The sequence below is a fragment of the Chiloscyllium plagiosum genome, chromosome 41 (assembly GCF_004010195.1).
Source record: "Chiloscyllium plagiosum isolate BGI_BamShark_2017 chromosome 41, ASM401019v2, whole genome shotgun sequence".
NCBI classification, from domain to species: Eukaryota; Metazoa; Chordata; class Chondrichthyes; order Orectolobiformes; family Hemiscylliidae; genus Chiloscyllium; species Chiloscyllium plagiosum.
In genome coordinates this window covers 4,945,488-4,970,817 of record NC_057750.1, presented here as the reverse complement: position 1 = coordinate 4,970,817, position 25,330 = coordinate 4,945,488, and the positions used below count along the sequence as shown (strand labels likewise).

At 48.9% G+C, this 25,330-nt stretch overlaps 2 protein-coding genes across 3 annotated transcripts in view; one reads left to right on the top strand and one right to left on the bottom strand.

Annotated features, from left to right (window-relative positions):
• Positions 1–19,740, top strand: part of LOC122542686 (ras and Rab interactor 3-like) — a 44,094-nt gene extending 24,354 nt beyond the window's left edge. The window contains exons 5-10 of the mRNA XM_043680664.1: positions 1,410–1,802; positions 8,591–9,301; positions 12,795–13,100; positions 15,049–15,180; positions 16,943–17,106; positions 18,942–19,740. Coding sequence (XP_043536599.1) covers positions 1,410–1,802; positions 8,591–9,301; positions 12,795–13,100; positions 15,049–15,180; positions 16,943–17,106; positions 18,942–19,250 — 2,015 coding nt within the window. The 3' untranslated portion in view covers positions 19,251–19,740. The remainder of the gene's footprint in view (positions 1–1,409; positions 1,803–8,590; positions 9,302–12,794; positions 13,101–15,048; positions 15,181–16,942; positions 17,107–18,941) is intronic.
• kptn (kaptin (actin binding protein)) overlaps positions 11,198–25,330 on the bottom strand; it is a 32,699-nt gene continuing 18,566 nt past the window's right edge. The window contains exon 13 of one of the 2 annotated variants that reach the window (XM_043680799.1): positions 11,198–11,302. The gene's annotated coding sequence lies outside the window, so the exon portion shown is untranslated. Of the gene's footprint in view, positions 11,303–19,842; positions 19,943–25,330 lie in introns of those variants that run through there. The other variant, XM_043680798.1, reaches the window with a different exon arrangement.

Here is a 25,330-nt window from a genome sequence, read left to right as displayed (position 1 = left end):
CCTTCCCCTTTCTCCTTTTCTCCCCTTTCACTCCTTCCCCCTCTTCTCTCTCCTTTTCTCGCTCCCCTCCTCTCTCTCTTATTGAACATTGACAGAAACTGTTGCTGGTAGAGTTCTCATTTGAATGTATACAATGAGTCCAGGTCAGCACAACCATTCCCATTTTACTAGATTCCCCCTGTGTGTCTCCATCCACTTGTCTCCCTCTGTGTGAATATCTCTTAACTCTGTGTACATCTTTCTTTCTCTGTTAGTCTGTCTCTGTGTACATCTCTCTTTCTCTGTTAATCTGTCTCTGTGTACATCTCTCTTTCTCTCTCTCCCTAACCTTCTGTGCACCTCTCTCTGAAATCTCTCTCTGTGACTTTAATTATCTGTCAGTTTGTACACCTTTCTAACAGTACCTATCTCTAATTCTGTCTCTACATGTATACTGTTTTCTGAGTCTCTCTGCGTGCATCTCTATCTACCAGGCTTCTTCCCTCCCTGTTTATCTCTTTGTGTGAGTCTCTATCTCTATGATGTGGAGGTGCCAGAGTCGGACTGGGGTAGACAAGGTCAGAAGTTACAGGACACCAGGTTATAGTCCAACAGGTTTATTTGAAACCACAAGCATCAGGTGACCTACATGTGACTCCGGACCCACACCAATGGATGCACAGAAACTAGAGGTCAGCCATTCTTTGTCCTTTAATAAGGAAATCTGCCGTTATTACGTGGTCTGGCCTACATGTAACTCCAGGTGTGCAGACTGACTCTTACCCGCCCTTTGAAATGGCCCAAGCAAGACACTCAGTTTAAGGTGATTAGGGTCTGGATCCAAGTGTTGGTCTAGTCCAGCGACACTCATAGAGTCATCCAGCACGGAAACAGACCTTTTGGTCCAACCAATCCATGCCGACCATAATCTCAAACTAAACTGGACCCACCTTCTTGCACTTGGCCCATATCCCTCCAAACCTTTCCTCTTCCTGAACTTATCCAAATGTCTTTTAAACCTTGTAACTGTACCCACATCCATCACGCAGGAAGTTGATTCCACACAGGAACCACCCTCTTGGTAAAAAAATTACCAATCGTTTCTTTTTTTAAGTCTGTCTCCTCTCACCTTTAACAATGTTCCCCTAGCCTTGAAATCCCCCACTCTAGGGAAAAGACAGCTACCATTAACTCTATCTATACCTCATTATTTTATAAATCTCTGTAAGGTCGCCTCTCAACCTCCTACGTTCCAGTGAAACAAGTCCCAGCATCTCCTTAGACCTCAAACCTTCCATTCCCTGCATCGTCCTGGTAAATCTCTTCTGAACTCCCTCCGGCTTTGACAAGGATATGAAAGATCATCAAAGTGAAGGGAGGTATTCTTTGACTGTTACTCTGAACCAATCTCTCCCCTTGTCTCCGTCCAGTGTTCTGGGAATCCCTATTCAACCAGAGCCAGGATACGACATTCCGGGAAGTCGAGGGGGACGCCTTGGCTGTCAATCCCACATCCGGCTTCGGACTCCTGAAGCAGCAGCCCCTCCCGATGTGCTCCATCCAAGTGACGGCCGAGAACGGTGCCCTCTTCTTCATCAACCCCCTTTTCCTGAGGGAGCATGGGGACAGCTGGGTCACCAAGGTCCCACTGCAGACACAGGCCTTCGGGCCCTCGTGCCTGGCGACCAGGAACAAGACACCAGCATGGACTGGCTGCAAAGCAACTCCCACTTCCCCCCGAAACCAGCAGGAGGCAGCGTCGGCAAATGCTGTAGAGACATTGGATTCTGGGAACAGCCTGGAAGAAGAGGACGCTTTCAAAGGTAACCAGATTCTCTTTGGGCTCTGGTGGCTCAGTGGTTAGCATTGCTGCCTCACGGCACCAGGGACTCGGGTTCAGTTCCAGCCTCGGGCGACTGTCTGTGTGAAGTTTGTACATTCTCCCCATGTCTGCGTGGGTTTCCTCCCACAATCCAAAGATGTGCAGGTTAGGGTGAATTGGCAGTGCTAAGTTGCCCAGCAGTGCTCAGGGATGTCTCAGTTAGGGTGGCTTAGCCATGGTGAATTACCCATAGTGTTCAGGAATGTCAAGGTTTGGGTGGATTGGCCATGCTAAATTACCCATAGTGTTCAGGAATGTCAAGGTTTGGGCGGATTGGCCATGCTAAATTGCCTCATAGTGTTTAGGGATGTGCAGGTTAGGGTGGATTGGCCATGCTAAATTGTCCCATAGTATTCAGGGATGTGCAGGTTAGGGTGGATTGGCCATGCTAAATTGTCCCATAGTGCCCAGGGATGTGCAGGTTAGGGTGGATTGGCCATGCTAAATTGTCCCATAGTGCCCAGGGATGTGCAGGTTAAGGTGGATTGGCCATGCTGAATTGCCCCATAGTGCCCAGGGATGTGCAGGTTAGGGTGGATTAGCCATGGGGAATTACTCATAGTGCACAGGGATGTGTAGGTTAGGATCATGGGGAATGTGGGGTTACTGGGACAGCCATTTGTGCCAAATTCCCACGAGTAGCCAAAACAAACCCTGCCCTGACACATCCCCTGAATGAAATAAAAAGAACAGATTGGAGGGCCTGTCTCCTTCACAAGGTCAAACTAATTCCCTTTTCTCTCTTGTGCACAGATTGGAGTTCCCCTGCACTGCTCTGTTCGCCATAGCCACTATCTGGGGGGAGGGAGTTCCACATCCTCACTGCTCCTGGGGCAAAGAACCCCTTCTCAGTTCCTCATTTGGTGTACCCATGACCACAGCCCCTCGTGCTTCCACCAAAACAAAATGGAAGACCCTTCCTTCCCTATTGGCAGTTCCGAAACCATTCTGTGTACAGTTCTGGAATCCGTGTTACAGGAGGGATGTAACAACACTGGTTGAGCGTGCAGAGGGAGATTTACCAAGATGTTGGCTGGGCTGGAGAGTCTTACTTATGAAGAGAGATTGGCCAGATTGGGGTTATTTTCCTGGGAGCAAAAGGAGGGACATGATTTTTTAAAATTCATTGGTGGGATATCTGGCTGGGCCCAGCATTTATCACCCGTCTCCAGTTGCCCCCTTGAGAAGGTGGGGGTGAGCTGCCTTCTTGAACCGCTGCAGTCCGTGTGCTGTGGGTTGACCCACAATGCCATGAGGAAGGGAATTCCAGGATTCTGACCCAGCGACACTGAAGGAACGGCGATATATTCCCAAGTCAGGATGGGGGGTGGAGGGGACCTTGCAGGGGGTGGTGTTCCCATGTACCTGCTGCCCTTGTCCTTCCAGATGGAAGTGGCCGTGGGTTTGGAAGGTGCTGCCTGAGGATCTTTGGTGAATTTCTGCAGTACGTCTTGTAGATGGTGCACACTGCTGCTAGTGAGATGTGTAAAATTACGAGGGGCATAGATAGTGTGGACAGGAAGAAATATCTCCCTTTGGTAGAGGGATCAATGCCCAGTGGGCATCGATTTAAAGGGAAGGGGCAGGAGGTTTAGAGAAGATGTGAAAAAACATATTTACATCGAGAGGGTGATGGGAGCCTGGTACTCCCTGCCTGTGAGTGTGGGAGAGGCAGAAACCCTCATTACATTAAAGAAGGATTTAGAAAAACACTTGCAATGCCAAGACTATAGGCCAAGAGCTGCAAAGTGGGATTTGAATAGTTAGGTGGCTGATTTTGACCGGTGCGAACTCACTTCTCTCTGCTGTAGATGATGGCCAGAGGTATTATCGCTAGACTGTTAATCCAGAGACCCTGGGGATTCCGGTTCAAATCCTGCCATGGCAGATGGTGGAATTTGAATTCAATAAAAAAAAACTGAAATTAAGAGTCTAATGATAGCTGTTGTCAGGAACAAAACATCCGGTTCATGAATGTCCTTTAAGGAAGGAAATCCTTTGGGGTTAGCACCGCTGCCTCAAAGCGCCAGGGACCCGGGTTCAATTCCAGCCTCAGGTGCCTGTCTGTATGGAGTTTGCACATTCTCCCTGTGTCTGCGTGTCTTTGTGGCCATTTCGGAGACATGGATAGAGCTGGGTCAGGAATGGATGTTGCAGGTTCCAGGGTTTAGATCTTTCATTAAGGACAGGGAAGGTGGTAAGAGTGGGAAGTGTGACTTTGTTAGTCAAGGACATTATAACAGTGGCTGTCAGACCTTTTGACAAGGGCTCATCTACTGAGGTGGTATGGGCTGAGGTTAGAACCAGGAGAGAAGAGGGGTCAGGAATGGATGTTGCAGGTTCCAGGGTTTAGATCTTTCATTAAGGACAGGGAAGGTGGTAAGAGTGGGAAGTGTGACTTTGTTAGTCAAGGACATTATAACAGTGGCTGCCAGACCTTTTGACAAGGGCTCGTCTACTGAGGTGGTATGGGCTGAGGTTAGAACCAGGAGAGGAGAGGTCACATTGTTTGGAGTTTTTTATAGGCCTCCGCAGAGTTCCAGGGAGGTAGAAGAGAGAATCGGCAAAATGATTCTGGGTAGGAGTGAAAGGAACAGGGTGGTCATTTTGAGGGACTTTAACCTCCCCAACATTGACTGGAAATGCTATAACTCTAGTACATCAGATGAATCAGTTTTTGTCCAATGTGTACAGGAGGGTTTCCTGACACAGTATGTCGAAGGGCCGACAAGAGGGGAGGCCACACTGGATCTGACCCAGGCCAGGTGTTTGATTTAGTTGTAGGTGAGCATTTTGGAGCGAGTAACCATAATTCAGTTACGTTTAGTTTAGCGATGGAAAGGAATAGGTACATGCCACATGGCAAGAGTTGTAAATGGGGAAGGGCAATTATAATGCAATTAGACAAGACTTAGGAGGCATAGAATGGGGCAGCAAAATGCAGGGGATGGGGATAATTGAAATGTGGAACTGGTTTAAGGAACACATATTGCATGTGTAGGTATGTCCCTGTCAGGCAGGGAGGAAGTGATAAGGTAAGGGAACTGTGGTTTACTACAGAAATTGCATCTCTTGTTAAGCGGAAGAAAGAGGCTGATGTGACATTGAGACGAGATGGTTCAAATGAGGCGATGGAGAGTTACAGATCAGCTCGGAAGGATTTAAAAAGAGAGTTAAGAAGAGCAAGGAGGGGACATGAGCAGTCTTTAGCAGGTAAAATAAAGGAGAACCCTAAAGCTTTCTATAGGTATGTGAGGAATAAAAGGATGACGGGTAAGATTAAGGCCAGTCACGGAGAGAAGTGGGAAGTTGTGTGTGGACCCTGTGGAGATCAGAGAGGAGCTAAACGAACATTTCTCATCTGTTTTCACACAGGAAAAGGAGAATATTGTAGAGGAGAAGAATGAGATACGGGCTATTAGACTGGAAAGGACTGAGGTTAGTAAGGAGCAGGTGTTATCAATTCTAGAAAGTGTGAAAGTAGATAAGTCCCCTGGGCTGGATGGGATTTATCCGAGGATTCTCTGGGAAGCTAGGGAGGAGATGGCAGAGCCTTTGGCTTTGATACTTGATTCATCATTGTCCACAGGTTTAGTACCAGAGGACTGGAGGTTTCAAATGTTGTGCTCTTGTTCAAGAAGGGCAGTAGAGATGACCCAAGTAATTATAGACCCGTGAGCCCTACGTCTGTTGTAGGAAAAATTTTGGAAAGGATTATAAGAGATAGGATTTATAATCAACTGGCAAGCAACAATTTGATTGGAGATCGTCAACATGGTTTTGTCAAGGGCAGGTGTGTCTCACAAACCACATTGAGTTTTTTGAGAAGGTGACCAAGTATGTAGATGAGGGTAGGACAGTTGATGTGGTATATATGGACTTCAGTAAAGCCTTTGATAAGGTTCCACATGGTAGGCTGTTGGTGAAAATGCAGAGGCATGGGATTGAGGGTGATTTAGCAGTTTGAATTAGAAACTGGCTTTCTGAAAGAAGGCAGTGAGTGGTGGTTGATGGAAAATATTCAGCCTGGAGTCCGGTTACTAGTGGTATGTCATGAGAATCTGTTTTGGGACCACTGCTGTTTGTCATTTTTATAAATGACTTGGATGCAGGCATAGGTGGATGGGTTAGTGAATTTGCAGATGACACTAAAGTCAGTGGAGTGGGGGACAATGTGGAAGAATGTTACAGGTTGCAGGGGGACTTGGATAAACTGCAGAATTGGGCTGAGAGATGGCAAATGGAGTTCAATGCAGCCAAATGTGAGGTGATGCACTTTGGGAAGAATAGCAGGAAGGCAGAGTATTGGGTCAATGGAAAGATTCTTGGTAGTGTGGATGTGCAGAGGGATCTTGGAGTCCACGTCCATATATCCCTGAAAGTTGCCACCCAGGTTGATAGTGCTGTTAAGAAGGCATACAGCGTGTTCGGTTTTATTGATAGAGGGATTGAGTTCTGGAGCCACAATATCCTGCTGCAACTATACAGAACGCTAGTGCAGTCTCACTTCGAATATTGTGTACAGTTCTGGTCGCCCCATAACAGGAAGGATGTGGAAGCATTGGAAAAGGTGCAGAGGAGATTTACCAGGATGTTTCCTGGTCTGGAAGGAAGGTCTTATGAGGACAGGCTGAGGGACTTGAGTCTGTTCTCATTGGAGAGAAGAAGGATAAGGGGGGATTTGATAGAGACATAAAAGATGATCAGAGGATTAGATAGGGTGGGCAATGAGAGTCTTTTTCATAGGATGATGATGTTGGCTTGTACAAGGACAAGGGGTGATGGATTAAAGACAGATGTCAGAGGCAGGTTCTTTACTCAGAGAGTGGTAAGGGTGTGGAATGCCCTACCTACCAGTATAGTTAACTCAGCCACATTAGGGAGATTTAAACAATCCTTGGATAAGCACATGGATGATGATGGGATCATATAGGGGGATGGGCTTAGACTAGTTCACAGATCAGCGCAATATTGAGGGCCATTAGGTCTGCTTTGCACAGTATTGCTCTGTGTTCCTCCGGGTGCTCCGGATTCCTCCCACAGTCCAAAGATGTGCAGGTTAGAGTGGATTGGCCACACTAAACTGCCCCCATTGTGTCCCGAGATGTGTAGGCGAGGTAGGTTAGCCATGGGAAATGCAGGGCTATAGGGATTGGGTGGGATGCTCTTCGGACAGTCAGTGCAGATTCAATGGGCCCTAATGACTTTTCCCTGCACTGGAGGGATTATAGGTTTCTTTTTATTTAATCTCTGTTTCTAATCAATCAGTTCAGAGATGTTATTACACGTCTCTGGACCAGGTGGGGTTAGAACGGGGTGAAAGTGCCTTCCTTGTAAACAGGAGAAATAGAGTTCAAATCTCACCGGAGACATTCTATGATTCTGTGGAATCTGCCATCCTTACCCGGTCTGGCCTCCAGGTGTCCCCAGACCCACAACAATGTGGTTGACTCTAAAACTGCCCTCTGGGTAATTAGAGACGGCCAATAAATGCTGGGCCTAGCCAGCGACACCCTTGGCTCATGAATGAATTTTTTAAAAAACAGTCAGACAGCACGGAAACAGACCCTTCGGCCCAACTCATCCATGCTGACCAGATTTCCTAAGCTGAACTAGTCCCATTTGCCTGCATTTGGCCCATATCCCTCAAAACCTTTCCTATCCATGTACCTGCCCAAATGTCTTTTAAATGCTGTAATTGTACAAGTCTCTCCCACTTCCTCTGGCAGTTCGTTCCATACATGCACCACCCTTTTTAAATCCTTTCACCTTTATACCTAGGCCCTTTGAACTACCCCACGATGGGGAAAAGACCTTTGCTCTTCAGCCTCTCCATCATTTTATAAACTGGTCACCTCTGAGCCTCTTCCACTCCAGGAGATAAAGCCCCAGCCTTTCCTTCCAAACCCAGTTACATCCCAATAAATATTTTTAGCTTTGATTTGATTTATCATTGTCACATGTAGCCAAGGAGAGTGAAAAGTTTTGTTTTGCATGCAGTACAGGTAGATCATACTATACAAAGTGCATCAGGGTGTGGAATACAATGTTACAGCTCAATTCTTCTCGTGTCTGCGTGGGCTTCCTCCGGGTGCTCCAGTTTCCTCCCATGGTCCAAAGTTGTGCAGGTTTAGGTGGATTGGCCATGCTGAATTGCCCCATAGTATTCAGGGATGTGCAGGGTAGGGTGGATTGGCCATCCTGAATTGCCCCATAGTATTCAGGGATGTGCAGGGTAGGGTGGATTGGCCATGCTGAATTGCCCCATAGTATTCAGGGATGTGCAGGGTAGGGTGGATTGGCCATTCTGAATTGCCCCATAGTGTTCAGGGATGTGCATTAGACAGGTGTAAATGTAGAGTAATAAGGTAGGGGAATGGGTCTGGGTGGGTTACTCTTCGGAGGGTTGGTGTGGACTTGTTGGGCTGAAGGGCCTGTTTCCACACTGTTGGGATTCTTTGATTCTATGACTTAGAATTGAGGTTGAAAGGGGGGCAACGATTGCTAGAAATGTGAGAATACAATTGGGCAGTAGAGATCTCGTAAAGAATGTCCCTGTGTTGGCGCCATTTTGAATCTAGCTTCATTTCCTGCACTGTCTAGAGTTTAACAACATCCTTCCTACAGCGGGGCCACCAGAATTGTATGCGATTTCCTCTCCTGTTGAAACCCCGTCCCGTAATTTCCAAAAGTCTCCTCACTGTTTCTGATGTTCTGTTTCCTGTGTAGGCCCCAGCCTGGGGAGGGACATGGTTTCGGACAATAACGTGGCGGCTCTGAGGAGAAAGAACTTCACACGGCGGGCGGCCTGGAGCTGGGGGGAAGATGCCGAGAGTGAGGCCCCGGAAAGCGAGGACATGGAGCGGGAAAGGCCCAGGCCTAAGAGTACCAGCTCAGAGACGGGGCCTGGGAGCAGCCGCACCCTCCCGGCCCACTACCGGGCCTCGTGGCTGGGAGCGGGCGAGCGGGGGACCTTGCCGTCGCTGACCAAGTCCCACTCGGAGGCGTCTCTGTTTGCCTGCGACAGCCCGCCTCTCCCCTCCATCTCGGAGCTGGACTCGCTGTCCATCAGCAGCGTGGAGGATGAGGGCGATGTGACCAGTGCAGCCCAGATGCAGCAGAAACGTCCCTCGAGCGGCCTGTCCGACAGGGTGCGTTATCGCCTGTCGGCCGTGGGCCATGCCTTAACCGGCCTGGTGTCTGCTGACCGCCGGGTCCGTAACAAGATCGAGGAGCTGGGTCAGGACAAGGGCTCCTACTTCGGAGGCCTGGTCCAAGGCTTCATCTCGTACACGCGCCAGAACCGGTACAAGTACGCCAGCAGCACCGAGATGCTGCAGGCCATCTACCACATGATCGCCAGCCTCCGCAACTACCTGAGCCAGAGCTCGGAGCTCACTCCCATCCTGGACCAGACCGAGCACGAGGAGTGTGATATAGGTAACCACGGTGACCGCATCTTCACACTCAATCCTGAATCCAGAACAGGTTTTACCCTAAATCTGGAGTAGATTTTATTCTGTATCCGGAGCAGATTTTACACAAAATCTAAAGTAAGCTATATATAGGGGAGGTGATGGTGTAGTGGGTTTTTAAAATTCATTCACGGGATGAGGGCGCCACTGTCTGGGCCAGCATTTATTGCCCATCCCTAATTGCCCCAGAGGGCAGTTAAGAGTCAACCCCATTGCTGTGGGTCTGGAGTCACATGTAGGCCAGACTAAGTAAGGATGATAGTTTCCTTCCCTAAAGGACATTAGTGAACCAGACGGGCTTTTCCGACAATGGATACATGGTCATCATTAGGCTCTCAATTCCAGACATTTATTGAATTTAAATTCCACTATCTGCCGTGACAGGGTTTAAACTGGGGTCCCCAGAACATTACCTGGGTTACTGGATTAACAGTCCAGTGAAAACACCACTGCCATTTTTGGCAGGAAATTAGTCCAGAGACCCAGGTAATGTTCTGGTGTCCCCGGTTCAAATCCTGCCACGGCAGATGGTAGAATTTCAATTAAATTTTTTTAAGAAGTGTGTGTCTCGTGACGAAATCATAGAGTCATAGAGATGTACAGCATGGAAACAGACCCTTTGGTCCAATCCGTCCATGCCGACCAGATATCCCAACCCAATCTAGTTCTACCAGCACCCAGGAATCTGGGCCAGCACCCGGCCCATATCCCTCCAAACCCTTCCTATTCATATACCCATCCAAATGCCTCTTAAATGTTGTAATTGTACCAGCCTCCACCACTTCCTCTGGCAGCTCATTCCACACACGTACCATCCTCTGCGTGAAAGAGTTGCCCCTTAAATCTCTTTTATATCTTTCCCCTCTCACCCTAAACCTATGCCCTCTAGTTCTGGAACCCCCCAAACCCAGGGAAAAGACTTTGCCTATTTACCCTATCCATGCCCCTCATAAGTTTGTAAACCTCTATAAAGTCACTCCTAAGCCTGCGACGCTCCAGGGAAAATAGCCCTAGCTTATTCAACCTCTCCCTATAGCTCAAATCCTCCAACCCTGGCAACATCCTTGTAAATCAAGGAGCTATGAACCTGCACTCCAAGGTCTCTTTGTTCAGCAACACTCCCTAGGACCTTACCATTAAATGTATAAGTCCTGCTAAGATTTGCTTTCCCAAAATGCAGCACCTCGCATTTATCTGAATTAAACTAGGGGACGGTTAGGGACGGCAATGAACGAGAGTAAGCGATTTCAGTTTCACACGTTTATTTTTTGACTGGCTGTGTTTTTTGGGAAATCACGTGATTACTAAGGGCGTGCGGTTCTATATTTACTCACCTCCCCCCATCTCGTCTCGGGTCTGTGCAATCGGCCGGAATCATTCGCAGTGATCTGGCCCAGTCACAAGGGCATGTGGTTTTCATCAAAGTGAAGTCAGTGAATGGAGAGAGTTGTCTAGTTCACTCCTTCACTTCCTGCCGGTGAGGGCTGTCAGGCAGCCAACTTTGATCTCTGAACACAAGCTGTTCCACAAGGACCCGGTTTATAAGGATCACCTTATAGAGGTTTATAAAATCATGAGGGGCATGGATAGGGTTAATAGGGCAAGGTCTTTTCCCTCTGGAGTGGGGGATTCCAGAACTAGAGGGCATAGCTTTAAGGTGAGAGGGGCAAGATTTAAAAGGGACCCAAGGGGCAACTTTTTCACACAGAGGGTGGTGTGTGTATGGAATGAGCTGCCAGAGGAAGTGGTGGAGGCTGGTACAATTACAGCATTTAAAAGGCATCTGGATGGGTACATGAATAGGAAGGGTTTGGAGGGATATGGGCCAAGTGCTGCCAAATGGGACTGGATTAGGTTAGGATATCTGGTCGGCATGGATGAGTTGGACTGAAGGGTCTGTTTCCGTGCTGTACATCTCTATGATTCCAGGAATTACTCCCCCAGACTCCTCCTTCAGCAGAGAACCCTGGAAGAGAGGAATGGGAAAAATGACAGAGGAATCGGACTCAGTCTCAGGGATAAAATGGGCATCAATTTAAAACTGAGATACAGTATTGCAGCATGGAAACAGACCCTTTGGTCCAACCAGTCCATGCCGACCATAATCCCAAACGAAGCTAGTCCCACCTGCCTGCTCCTGCCGCGTATCCTTCCAAACCTTTCCTGTTCATTTCTCCAAATGTCTTTCAAACGTTGTAACTGTACCTACATCCACCACTTCCTCTGGAGGCTTAGTCATTGGGTACTTACAGGTCAGAGATCAATGGAACCAGGTGCTGACACCATGAGGATATGGGGTAGGCCATTTGGGACTGAGATGGGGAGAAATGTCTTCACCCAGAGAGTGGGGGAGCCTGTGGAATTCTCTACCATGGAAAGCGGTCAAAGCCAAAGCTTTGAATGTTTCTGAGAAGGAGTTAGACCCGGTTCTGAGGGCTAAAGGGATCAAAGGCTGTGGAAAGCAGGAACAAGGTTGGATGATCAGCCATGATGATACTGAATGGTGGAGTAGGCTCGAAGGGCTAAATGGCCTACCTCCTGCCCCTGTTTTCTGTGATAGATCTCTGGATACTCATGGCAGCAGTGGACATAGGGACAGCATGGGAAAGTGGCGTCGATGTGGCTGATGAAACCAGGTTTAGGGCCGAGGGGCTGAATGGCCTGCAGTGAGGATCATTCGAAAGACAGGAGGCTGGAGGAACGCAGTGAGCCGGGCAGGTGGTGGAGTCAGGAAGGGAGGTAGGGGGGAGGGCAGTTACAGATAAAGAGTGAGGTAGGTGGGAGAAGGGCATTGGGTTGGAGAGAATGGCGGAATGGTGATGGGTGAACACAATAGACAATAGGTGCAGGAGTAGGCCATTCGGCCTATTGGGCTATCACCACCATTCATTATGATCATGGCTGATCATCCTCAATCAGTATCCTGTTCCTGCCATATCCCCATAACCCTTGATTCCACTATCCTTAAGAGCTCCATCCAACTCTTTCTTCAAAGTATCAGAGACTTGGCCTCCACAGCCTCCTGGGGCAGAGCATTCCACACGCCCACCACTCTCTGGGTGAAGAAGTTTCTCCTCAACTCTGTTCTAAATGGCCTACCCCTTATTTGCAAACTGTGTCCTCTGGTTCTGGACTCACACATCAGCGGAAACATGTTTCCTGCCTACAGAGTGTCCAATCCTTTAATAATCTTATATATCTCAATCAGATCCCCTCTCAGTCTTCTAACCTCAAGTGTATACAAGCCCAGTCACTCCAATCTTTCAACATATGATAGACACAGGCGTTGGGAACGACCTAGTTGACCAATGGGGTTGATGCTCCCACTCGGGTCATGGGGGGGCGCGAGGGTGAGGGGGGTGGTGAGGGGGGTTTCCTGAGATGGGTGACCTTCTCCTGAGAAGGAGTTATTCCTCAGAGACTGACCGTTCCTCTGTGCTTATGTGTCTCTCTTCCAGACTCGTCCATCGAAAAGGCTTTGCAGAAGTGTATCCTGAAACCCTTGCGGGACCACATTTACTCCTGCCTCTTGGAGTTCCACACCAAGGATGGCTCTCTGGGCAAGCTCAGGGACAAGCAGCTGGTGCTGCAGAAGCAGAGCCTTGCAGACCTGGGCATCACCGCCCGCGTGCCCGACTCTGCGGCTCTGGACAAAATCCAGGGCAAGTTCAACACCATGCACATGCTGTACTCCCCCTGGAAGAAGGTGACACAGCTGCTGAAGGCCTGCAAACTGATCTACGAAGCCATGTCCGGGACATCGGGTGAGTGAGGAGTAAGAGGAGGCCAATCAGCCCATCCAGCCTGCCCCTCTGCTCAAAGGGCTCGCCTCGATGTGGAGGTGCCGGTGTCAGACAGGGGGTGGACATGGTCAGAAGTCACGTGATGCTGGGTTATAGTCCAACAGGATTATGGGTATCCCCCGCTACCCAAAAGTAGAGTGAAACTTTATATAAGCTGAAGTGGTGCAAGGCAAAGATGCATTAATTTATACGGGAAGACTTTCGTAAAGGGGGAAGGTCCTCTTCAGATTTCTTTCGGTTAGGTGCTAATGTAACTCTTTCTTCAAAGCGAAATAGCGTAAAGCGACTGTTCAAAAAGAGGGGGAAATCTGTTTTTGAAATCACAAGCTTTCGGAGCGCTGCCCACTTGTGATTTCCAGTGAACCTGTTGGACCTGAACCTGGTGTTGAGTGACTTCTGACCTTGACGTTGCAGCTGGTACGTGGCCTTTCTGAGCTGGAAACTAGGACAGTCCCAGCACGTGTTTATGAAGGGGAAAGAATGCCTTACAAACCTGAGGACCGAACCGACAGAGCTGATGAAGGGCCAAGCAGTGTGCGCGATGCATTCAGATTTTCAGCCTCCCCTCCAAGCCCCTCCTCATCCCACTTGGAAATATGTTGCTGTTCCTTCAGCGTCGCTGGGTCCAAATCCCAGAATTCCCTCCCTCAGGGCAGTGTGAGTCAACCCCCAGGAGGTGGACTGCAGCGGTTAGGCCCCCACTCGGGATGTACTTGAGAATGCAGGACGACTTTGCGGGACTGGGTTTACAGGATTTCTTCGAAAGGGGCAGTGACGATGCAGAACTTTCCACCATCGAAGGCAATTAAAGAAAAGCATCCCAAGAGCATCCACTCCCTCCAGTAGCAGCAGTGTGTACCGTCTACAAGATGTGCTGCGGCAACTCACCAAAGCTCTTCAGACAGCACCTTCCAAACCCACGGCCACTTCCACCTAAAAGGACAAGGGCAGCAGGTACATGGGAACACCACCCCCTGCAAGTTCCCCTCCACTCACCATCCTGACTTGGAAATATATCTCCATTCCTTCAGTGTCACTGGGTCAGAATCCTGGAATTCCCTTCCTCAGGGCATTGTGGGTCAACCCACAGCACATGGACTGCAGCAGTTCAAGAAGGTAGCTCAGCCCCACTTTCACAAAGAGCAACTAGGGACGGGGCAATAAAGGCTGGGCCCAGCCAGCGGCACCCGCATCCCACAAACGATTACAAATAGAAGGGTGGCACGGTCGCTCAGTGGTTAGCACTGCTGCCTCACAGCGCCAGGGACCCAGGTTCGATTCCACCCTCAGGGCAGTGTGGGTCAACCCCCAGGAGGTGGACTGCGGCGGTTAGCCCCCCACGGGGGACGTACTTGGGAATGCGGGACGACTTTGGGGACTGGGTTTACGGGATTTCTTCGAAAGGGGCAGTGACGATGCAGAACTTTGTGGAGTTTGCAGAACTTTGTGTCTGTGTGGAGTTAACACATTCTGCCTGTGTCTACATGGGTTTCCTCCTGGTGCTCTGGTTTCCTCCCACAGTCCAAGGATGTGCAAGTTCGGGTGGATTGGCCGTGCTAAATTGCCCCATAGTATCCAGGGATGTGTAGGCTAGGTGCATTAGTCAGGGGCAAATGTAGAGTAATAGGGTGAGGGAATGGATCTGAGTGGGTTACTCTTTGGGGGGTCAGTGTGGGCTTGTTCCCACATTGTAGGGATTCTATGAAAAAGCTTAAACTCTAAAGGTGTCAAAGGGTATAGGGAGAAAAGAACGGAATTGAGATAGAGGCTCATGCCATGATCATATTGAATGTTGGAACAGGATTGAAAGGCCTGACAGAGTCAGGCCTGATCCATTTCTGTAGTTTGAGGCATTGCATGATCTCTCCTTGTCTGTTGTGTAACGTCACCTCCTCCCTCCCCGTTCCAGGGCAACCCCATGGAGCCGATGACTTCCTGCCAGTGCTCACCTATGTCCTGGCCAGCAGCAACTTGACCAACCTCTCTCTAGACGTGGAGTACATGATGGAGCTCCTGGACCAGAGCCAACTCCAGGGTGAAGGTGAGGCATCGCGAGCCGTCTCCGTGGCCCCGTGTCATAACGCGCTCCTCCTTAAAGCCACGTCCATCATGGATCTCCAAAGCCCAAACATCTCCCCTTCCAAAATCCCAGAACGCAGCAGGATGGCAAGGCCCCTAGCAACAGTCTATCACTCTTCCTTTCTCATGTGGGTCTGCCACCAACTCTGGTCTCCTTTTCTTTTATTCAGTCACTGGCTGGGCAGCATTTATTGCCCAACCATAATTGCCCAGAGGGCAGTTAAGTGTCAGCCCCATTGCTGAGAGTCTAGAGTCACGTGTAGGCCAGACCAGGCAAGGACATTAGTGTACCAAATGGGTTTTTCCAACAATCAGCAATATATTCATGGTTATCATTACACTCTTAATTCCAGATTTTTTTTTATTATTAAATTCATATTCTACCATCTGCTGTGGCAGGATATGAACCCAGGTCCCCAGAACGTTACCTGGGTCTCTGGATTAACAGTCCAGTCATAATACCACTAGGCCATCGCTTCCCCAGTCCTTTCTCATTCTCTCCTTCCATAGAGTCATAGCATGGAAACAGTCCCTTCAGTCCAACCAGTCCATGCCAACCAGGTTTCCCAACTGAACTAGTCCCACCTGCCTGCATTTGGCCCATATCCCTCTAAACCTTTCCCAATCGCGTACCTGTCTAAATGTCATAACTATACCAGCATCCACCACTTCCTCTGGCTGCAGCTCATTCCACACACAGACCACCCTCGGTGTGAAAACGTTGCCCCTCAGGTTCCTTCTAAATCTTTCGCCTCTCACCTCTCACTGGGATAGGTCATAGACTTTGAGTGAAGCGACAGTGTGGGAATAGATTCACGGAGTTCAAAGGTTGAAGTTTAATCGACCTTTGTATCGGCTGATATGTAGAATTAGAGGAAGGTTCTCCATTAAACTTTGGGCTGTGGCCTAGAATTACAGGATCATTAGGCCTTGAATTGGATGTGTGTGGGGTATAAAGACCAGCACTGATCTGGTTGGCCAAACATCCTCTTCTCATAGAGCTGTACAGCACAGAAACAGACCCTTCGGTCTAACTTGTTCATTCCAATCAGATATCCTAAATTAATGATGTCCCGTTTGCCAGCATATCCCTATGAACCCTTCCTAATCATATATCCATCCAGATCCCTTTCAAATGTTGTAATTGTACCAGCCTCCACCACTTCCTCTGGCAGCTCATTCCATACACGTACCACCCTCTGGGTGAAAAAGCTGCCCCCCCCACCTTTTAAATCTTTCCCCTATCACCTTAAACCCCTGCCCACCCCAGGGAAAAGACCTTGTCTATTTATCCTATCCATGCCTCTCATGACTTTATAAACTTCAACCTCCAACGCTCCAGGGAAAACAGCCCCAGCCTATTCCCTATAGCTTAAACCCTCCAACCCTGGCAACATCCTTGTAAATCTTTTCTGAGCCCTGTCAAGTTTCACAACACCTTTCTGATAGGAAGAAGACCAGAACTGAACACAGTATTCCAAAAGTGGCCTAACCAATGTCCTGTACAGCCACATGACTCCCAACTCCCGTACTCAGTGCTTTGTGGATACAACATTCACCAAGGACCCAATTCAAAGCCAGAAACAGCTAAAAAAGGACTTTAGTTAAGGCCCAAAACAGACTGGGGATTGATAGGGGTTTAAAGTGGAGCCAGGGCTGGGCTCAGCCTGATGAACCGAACTGTTCTCTTTCCCTGAAACATTTTGTGTCCTCCTGTTGTCTAGGTGGATACTACCTAACGACGATGTTTGGTGCACTCTATCACATCAGCAACTTCCAGCCCAGGCAATTCACCCGGCAGATGAGTGATGAGGCTAAGTCATCAATACGTCAATGGCGAACGAGAAGAACCATTCACTATACCCAGTCAAAGAGACGCTCAGCACAGGTTGGCAAAGCTGGGAAATATCGCTGGGCAGGGATGGGGTCGGGAGTGCAATGACAACACCAACATTTGTGTAGAAACATAGGATGGAGGGGCAGGATTAGGGCATTTGGCTCATTGAGCCCCCCTCCACCAATCAATAGGATCACGGTGACCATTTGGACATTTATACATGAGGGGCATGGACGGGGTGAACAGACAAGGTCTTTTCCCTGGGGTGGGGGAGTCCAAAACTAGAGGGCATCAGTTTAGGGTGAGAGGGGAAAGATTTAGAAGATGGGGGGAGTGGGGCAACTTTTTCACACAGAGGGTGGTGTGTGTATGGAATGAGCTGCCAGAGGAAGTGGTGGAGGCTGGTACAATTGCAGCATTTAAAAAGCATCTGGATGGGTATATGAATAGGAAGGGTTTAGAGGGATATGGGCCAAATGCTGGCAAATGGGACTAGATTAGGTTAGGATATCTAGTCAGCACGGATGAGTTGGACTGAAGGGTCTGTTTCCGTGCTGTACGTTTCTATGACTGACTATTCTAATCCCATTTTTGAGAAAGGGGACCAGTAGCGTTGGCATCAGAAATGAACATCTAAACGTTTCTTCAATGTGATGAGGGTTTGTGCCTCTCCCACCCTGACAGGCAGGGAGATCCACTTTCCCCTCACACCCTGGGTGAAAACATTTTTCCTCACAATCCCCTCTAAGCTTCCTACCCCTTCCTTTCAATCTGTGCCCCACCCCGGTCCCTCCACCAAGGGGGGAATAGTTCCTTCCCCTCTACGCTATCTACACCCCGCATCATTTTACACATCTCCGTCACATGCCCCCTCGTTCTCCTGCGTGTGCCAAGGTGAAGCTGGATAAACTCACACAGGAAGGAGATACAGGCGGCTACGCTGATGCTTGTGCGGAAGATAAGCAAGGTTTCGATCTGGTTCACCGGACAATTCACCTCATTGTGCCCTAGCCTGAGAATGATCAATCCTGTGTTTCTTCCCCAACAACTGACATTTTGCAAAGCGTTGTTCTTAGCTCTTCTCCTTTCTTTGTGAAATGAATCCCAAATCGGAACCACATCAAAACATTATTGCCACTTGAAATCCACAGAGATTCATGGGAACTGACTGATATACATGTACAGCTCTAGGTTTCCATTCCCAAAGACATCCACAACCAAATGGAATTGGATGCCCAGGCTCAGTGTTAAATATAGTCATAGTCATAGAGTCATCCAGCATGCAAATAGACCCTTCGGCCCACCCAGTCCATGCCGACCATTACCCCAAACTAAACTAGTCTCACCTGCCTGCTCCTGGCCCATAGGCCTCCAAACCTTTCCTGTTCACGTACTTATCCAAACATCTTCCAGAAGTCCACATCCACCAATTCCTCTGAAAGTTCATTCCACACGTGAACCAACCTCTGTGTAAAAAAATTTGTCCCGGGTGTCTTTTTAAATTCTCTCCCCTCACCTTAAAAATGTGTCCCCTAGTCTTGAAATCCCCCACCCTAGGGAAAAGACAGCCAACATGAACCCTATCTATACCCCTCATTGTTTTATAAAACTCTATCAGGTTTCCTCTCAGCCTCCTGTGCTCCAGTGAAAAACATCCCACCCGTTATCACTCAAGCCTTAAGCACCAGGATAGCACCATGTGTGTTCTGTTACCACCACCCGAAATCTTCCCTAATGTTCTGGAAAAGATTCATTGTGAGGTACAGTGTCTGGAACGGAGTTTCTCTCTCTCAGTCAATATAAACAAAGCTGAACATGGTAGGCTGATGGTCTCAGCTCTCTCTCTCTCTCTCACACACATTGTGATCTCTCCTCTTGACCTGTAGGATTTGCTGCACATCTCTCTGCGTGAACCTAGTGGAAACCAGGTGCCTATATTAGCCCCAGCGCACATGAGTGTGGCCGAGGTGGAGAAGGCGTGTGCCGAGAAATTCGACGTGCCGGACCCCGAGAGCTACAGACTCTTCGTGGTCCAGGGAGACTCGTACCAGCCACTGGAGGGGGACTCCTGTCCCCAGAAGGTCAGGGAGGAGCTGAAACAGAAAGGGGAGACCGCCTTCCACTTTGTGTACGGACTCAAGGACAGAAGCCAGTGCCCCCAGACTCCCTCAGAGGACAGGCAGCCCACTCCATGACGGGTCTCCCTCGGTGATGGGGATGGAGGGAGCTGGATCGTTGGGGCTGCCCTGGGCGAGTTTGAGAACCGGGGGTCACTTGCTCAAGGATGGTAACGCTGCCGTCTCCTGTTTCTGAGGGGAGCCGATGGATCACGGGAACCGTGGGAGGCCATTCGGCCCCTCCACACCATTCATACGGCTGAGATGTCCTGGTCTCCAGGAGACATTCTTTCCTCTACAAACCCTCTATGTCGGGGAAGCGGGGGGATGGGGAATGGATTTTTTTTCTAACCTTCTCATTCATTCTGTCATAGTCCACAGTCTGTGCTCCCTTTTTTGGTTCATCAACAACTGTTCAATATGCAGTGACCGAAGAATCTCTACAAGATCTCACACCCAAAAAATGACGAGGCAGTAGGACATGGGCATGACTGGCTGAGCCAACATTTATTGCCCGTCCCTAATTGCCCCTTGAGAAGGTGGGGATAAGCCACCTTCTTGAACCGCTGCAGTCCACGTCCTGTAGGGACACCCACACAAGGCCCTTAGGGAGGGAATTCCAGGATTCTGACCCAGCGACACTCAAGGAATGGCGATATATTTCCAAGGCAGGATGGCATGTGGTTTGGAGGGGAACTTGCAGGGGGTAGTGTTCCCATGCATCTGCTGCCCTTGTCCTGCTCCGGGATGGAGGTTCAGAAGGTGCTGTCCTGGTGAAAAGAGGTGAAACTTTTCAGGTCTTTGTAAAATAACATCCTTGTGTGGTCTGTACCAATACTGTAAATCTTCCTTGTCTAAATATGAGTGGGTCTAATATCCCTCCTGCAATGAAACACGCTGATCGGCAGACAATATTACATCCCTGGGGGAAAACACATAACTTGAACAAATCCAATCAAAAGAAGGGTCTGAATTTTAAAATCACGGTGTTGCTGAATCAGGGGCGATGGTAGGTGTGGGGCACAGGGATGTCGAGGGAGCTGAACCTGCCTTTGTATCTCCAAACCATTTAAATCCAACACCTGGCTATGAAAACATAGTTTCTCTTAATTTATTTGGCTGCTGTTGGAGATTCCTTTTGTACCAACTTTGCTGACGCTCAGGAAAGCACCAACCAGAACAAACTTTGTACGTTATTTATCTCAAGACACTGCTTTCAGAAATCGCAGCTACGTGATTAAAATTGTAAATTGAAATAAAACTTTTGATTTGTAATGTACCACATCCTGACCTCATTGCTTGCATCAACAGTACAACTTACCTGAGAAAGTTGGAATCAGCTGGAACAGCAAAAAAGTACAAATGGAATGCAATGTGGGAAAGTGTGAGGTTATGCACTTTGGTAGGAAGCATAGAAGGGAAGATGACTTTTTAAATGGGGAATGCCTTTGGAAATCTGAAGCTCAAAGGGACTTAAAGGTGCTCGTTCAGGATTGTCTTAAGGTTAACACGTAGATACAGTTGGCAGTTAGGAAGGTAAATGCAATGTTAGCATTCATTTCAAAAGGGCTAGAATATAACAGTAAGATGAAGTGCTGGGGCTGTAAAATGCTCTAGTCAGAGCAGAGTTGGAACATTGAGAGATTTTCTGGGCCCCGTATCTAAGGAAGGATGGGCTGGGCCCCGTATCTAAGGAAGGATGGGCTGGACCCCGTATCTAAGGAAGGATGGGCTGGGCCCTATGTTTAAGGAATGATGAGCGGGGCCCCGTAACTAAGGAACCTTGGGCTGGGCCCTGTATCTAAGGAGGTGGGATGGGGGAAAATGAACTGGGTTCTGTATCTATGGGGGGGATGAGCTGGCCCTGTATCTAAGAAAGGATGAGCTGGACCCTGGATCTAGGGGGTGATGAGTGGGGCCCCCTACCTAAGGAAAGATGAGCTGGCGTTAGAGGGAGTCCGAAGATGTTTCACAAGAACGATCCCTTGGGGATGAACGGCTTGTCTTATGAGGAGCAGCTGAGAACTCCGAGTCTGTAGTCAATGGAGTTTAGAAGGATCCACACTGAAAGTTAGAATACCAAGAGGCCTGGATAGAGTGGACGTGGAGAAGTAGGAGAGGCTGAGGGCACAGCCTCAGGGTGAAGGGACAACCCTTTCAGAGGAATCGCTTCAGCCAGAGAATGGCGAATCTGTGAGACTCATTGCCGCAGAGGGCTGTGGAGACCAAGTCACTGAGTGTGTTTAAGTCAGAGATAGATGGGCTCTTGATGAATAAGGGAGAACAGGGTTGAGAAACATATCAGCCATGATTGAATGGTGGAGTAAACATGATGGGCTGAACAGCCGTCTTCTGCTCATATAGCTTATGCCCTGTATTTCTGGCTCAGTAATTGAATAGGTTTACCACTATATCCCTGTCTCCTCAGTGAAGCGAGGAGCTGTGACGTCCCACTGGCCATAGGAACTGATCCCAACTGGGCCACTGGACATAGAATCATGCAGTCACACAGCACAAGAAACAGACTGTTCGGTCCAACCAGTCCATGCCAAAAATAATCTCAAACTAAACTAGTCCCACCTGCCTGCTCCTGGTCCATATTTCTCCAAACCTTTCCTATTCATGCACTTATCAGAGTGCCTTTTATATGTAAATGTGCCCACACTCACTTGTTCTGAAGAAGTCATACTGGACCCGAAATGTTAACTGTGTTTTTCTCTCCACAGATGCTGCTAGACCTGTTGAGTTTCAGATTTCCCATCATCTATCGTTCTTTATCCTGTGCAACTCCCTCCCACGATCTCAAAACCAGTTCCAGTCACTCGTACACATGAAACTGGTTCAGTTCACAGAACTATAGAACTCCCACAGTTTGGAAACAGGCCATTCGGCCCCTCAGGTCTACACCAATCCTCAGAAGAGCATCCAACCCAAACCCCCCCACAATTTTATTATTAGTTTAATTAGTTAGAGCACACGTTCAGACTGTCCCCACCCTGATGTTTTGGCAGGTAAAACTGGAAGAAGTTGTTGCTTTATAAGACCATACGAAATAAGAGCAGAAGTAAGGCCATTCAGCCCATCGAGTTCACTCCGCCATTCAATCATGGCTGATGTGCATTTCAACGCCACTTACCCGCACCCTCTCTCTTGTAGGAACACCCTCACACGGTTTGCTCACTCAGGAACTCTTATCTAGATCCCAAACAACAGTTACTCTCCATTCCTCATGGCCCCTATATGAACAAGGCAGATTCTGCGCTGTACCCCCATTTGACTTGTCCCTGGTGGAGTGGGAACGCTGTTGGTTAATGTGGTGCCAGGGCAAGTGCAGCCACCAGCAACAGGGGAGAGAGTTTAACCACAGAGTGAACTAGGTAAAAACAATGACTGCAGATGCTGGAAACCAGACTCTGGATTAGTGGTGCTGGAAGAGCACAGCAGTTCAGGCAGCATCCAAGGAGCAGCGAAATCGACGTTTCGGGCAAAAGCCCTTCATCAGAGTGAACTACCAAACCAATGCCTGGAGGAGGTACGCCTCATACTCCGCCTTGGGATTGTGCAACCACACGGGATCAATGTGGATTTTGACAGCTTCCTCATTTGCACCCCCCCCCACTCCCACATTATCCCAGTACCAAGCCTCCAACTCAGCAACACCCTCCAAACCTGTGCATCACTGCACCCTCTGACCTATCACCTTTGCCCTCACCTTCATCCACCTATCGCTTTCCCCCCAACCCCACCTTCCCATTTATCCCTCAGCCCCGACCCACAAGCCTCGTTCCTGAAGAAGGGTTTATGCCCGAAACGTCGATTCTCCTGCTCCTCAGATGCTGCCTGACCTGCTGTGCTTTTCCAGCACCACACTCTCGACTCTGATCTCCAGCGTCTGCCGTCCTCACTTCCTCCACAGAGTGAACAGACAGGGATGCCTCATGTGGTCGAGCAGCAACTGCTGACCCTTGCTGGCCGTACAAATGGATCAGCTCATGGGGAACAGAGAGAGAAAATACATTTTAAGAATGGCACTTCTACATAGGATGTTACAGTAATTACCGTGGAAGTAATAATTGAGTTACTCTAACAGCATTACTCAATATTTAAACCATATTTGCACTTTTATTTGACACTGTACTTTTGAAACATTAAGTGCGTCTGCCCCAGTTTCTTCAAGTTGCAATGTTCTCAGTTTCCTTGTTCTCTCCCTCTCCCCTCACCCGAACCACAGCCAGTCACCACTTCCTGTTCAAACTAAAACAGCTGGTAGCTACTCTCTGGGACCAGGAAGCCTACCCATTACAAAGCAAGGCCACAAAGTCCTCCTCTCTCTCTCTCACTCCAGTACACTGACACTTTAAACCACGGCACAAAGCCCAGTTCCAGTGCTGAGGGAGTGCTGCACCATCGGCTATGCCATCTTCCAGAGATGACGGGAAATCGAAGCCTCTGCTGGGCACTGGAGACCCCGGTGGTGCAATTTCAGCTGAATTCACACCCCTCCCCCATCACGTCCTTCCCCTCAGCCAACAGCACAAACAATAAACTGCTCATTCCCACACTCTCTGCACACGCTGGTCCCTGCACGTCCTGCATTACATCAGTAACGCCTCGTGGCAATATCTGGGCCAGAGTTAACCTGCCTGGTTTAAATGTTAATCACCCAACTGATGCATTCTCCCTAACGAGAGTCACACAGCACAGAAAGAGGCCCTTCGGCCCAACTCGTCCATGCTGAACAGGTTTCCTAAACTGAACTTGTCCCATTTGCCAGCATTTGGCCCATATACCTCGAAGTCCCTCCTACTCAGAGGCAGACAATCCCTACAGTGGAAGCAGGCCATTCAGCCCATCGAGTCCACACTGACCCGCCAATGAGTGTTCCACCCAGAACACCCCCTTACCCTATCCCTGTAACCCTGCATTTCCCATAGTTAACCCACCTAGCCTGCACATCCCTGGACACTATAGCACGGCCAATCCACCCTAACCTGCACATCTTTGGACTGTGGGAGGAAACCGGAGCACCCGGAGGAAACCCACAGAGACACAGGGAGAATGTCCAAACTCCACACACAGAGTCACCTGAGAGTGGAATCGAACCCGGGTCCCTGACGCTGTGAGGCAGCAGTGCTAACCACTGAGCCACTAGATGAAGAAGCAACCCAGTCAATGATCTAAATGGATAGCAGTACAGGTCCAATGGGCTGAATGGCCTCCCAGTGGTCCTAGCTTTGACTGCATTGACTTAAAGCCATGCACTGACAAAACACAGAGGCACTGCAAGGATTTGATGTCATGAATTAAGACCATAAAACATAGGAACAGAAATCAGGCCATTCAGCCCATTGAGTTTGCCCCTCCATGCAACCATGGCTGATACGTTTCTCAACCCCGTTCTCCCGCTCTCTCCCCATTACCTTTGATCCCCTTTACAATCAAGAACCTATCTATCTCAGTCTTAAATACACTCAATGACCCGGCCTCCACAGCCTCCTGTGACAGTGAATTCCACACATTCCCCACTCTCTGGCTGAAGGAGTTTCTCCTTATCTCCGTTCTATAAGGTCTTCCCTTTACTTTAAGGCTCTCCTACCCATGGAAACATCTTCCCAACATCCACTCTGTCCAGGCCATTCAGTATTCTGTATGCTTCAATCAGATCCCCCCTTATCCTTCTAAACTCCATCAAGTATAGACCCAGAGTCCTCAAACGTTCCTCATATGTTAAGCTTTTCAAAGTTGGGACCATTCTCGTGAATCTCCTCTGAACCCACTCCGGGGCTGTACATCCTTCCTGAGGTATGGGGCCCAAACTGTGCACAATACTCCAAAAGTGGTCTCACCAGAGCCTTGTAGAGCCTCAGAGGTACATCTCTGCTGTTATTTTCAAGTCCTCTCAAAATAAATGCCACCATTGTAATCGCCTCCCTAACTACTGACTCAACCTACAAGTTTACTCTGAGAGAATCCTGAACAAGAACTCCCAAGTCTCTTTGCACTTCAGACTTCTGAACTTTCTCCCTGTTTCGAAAACAGCCCATGCCTCTATTCTTCCTACCGAGGTGCATGACCTCACACTTTCCCACGTTGTACTCCATCTGCCCCTGCTCTGGTCAAGCCCTTAAACTCATTACATCACAGAGCCCGTCTCCTGA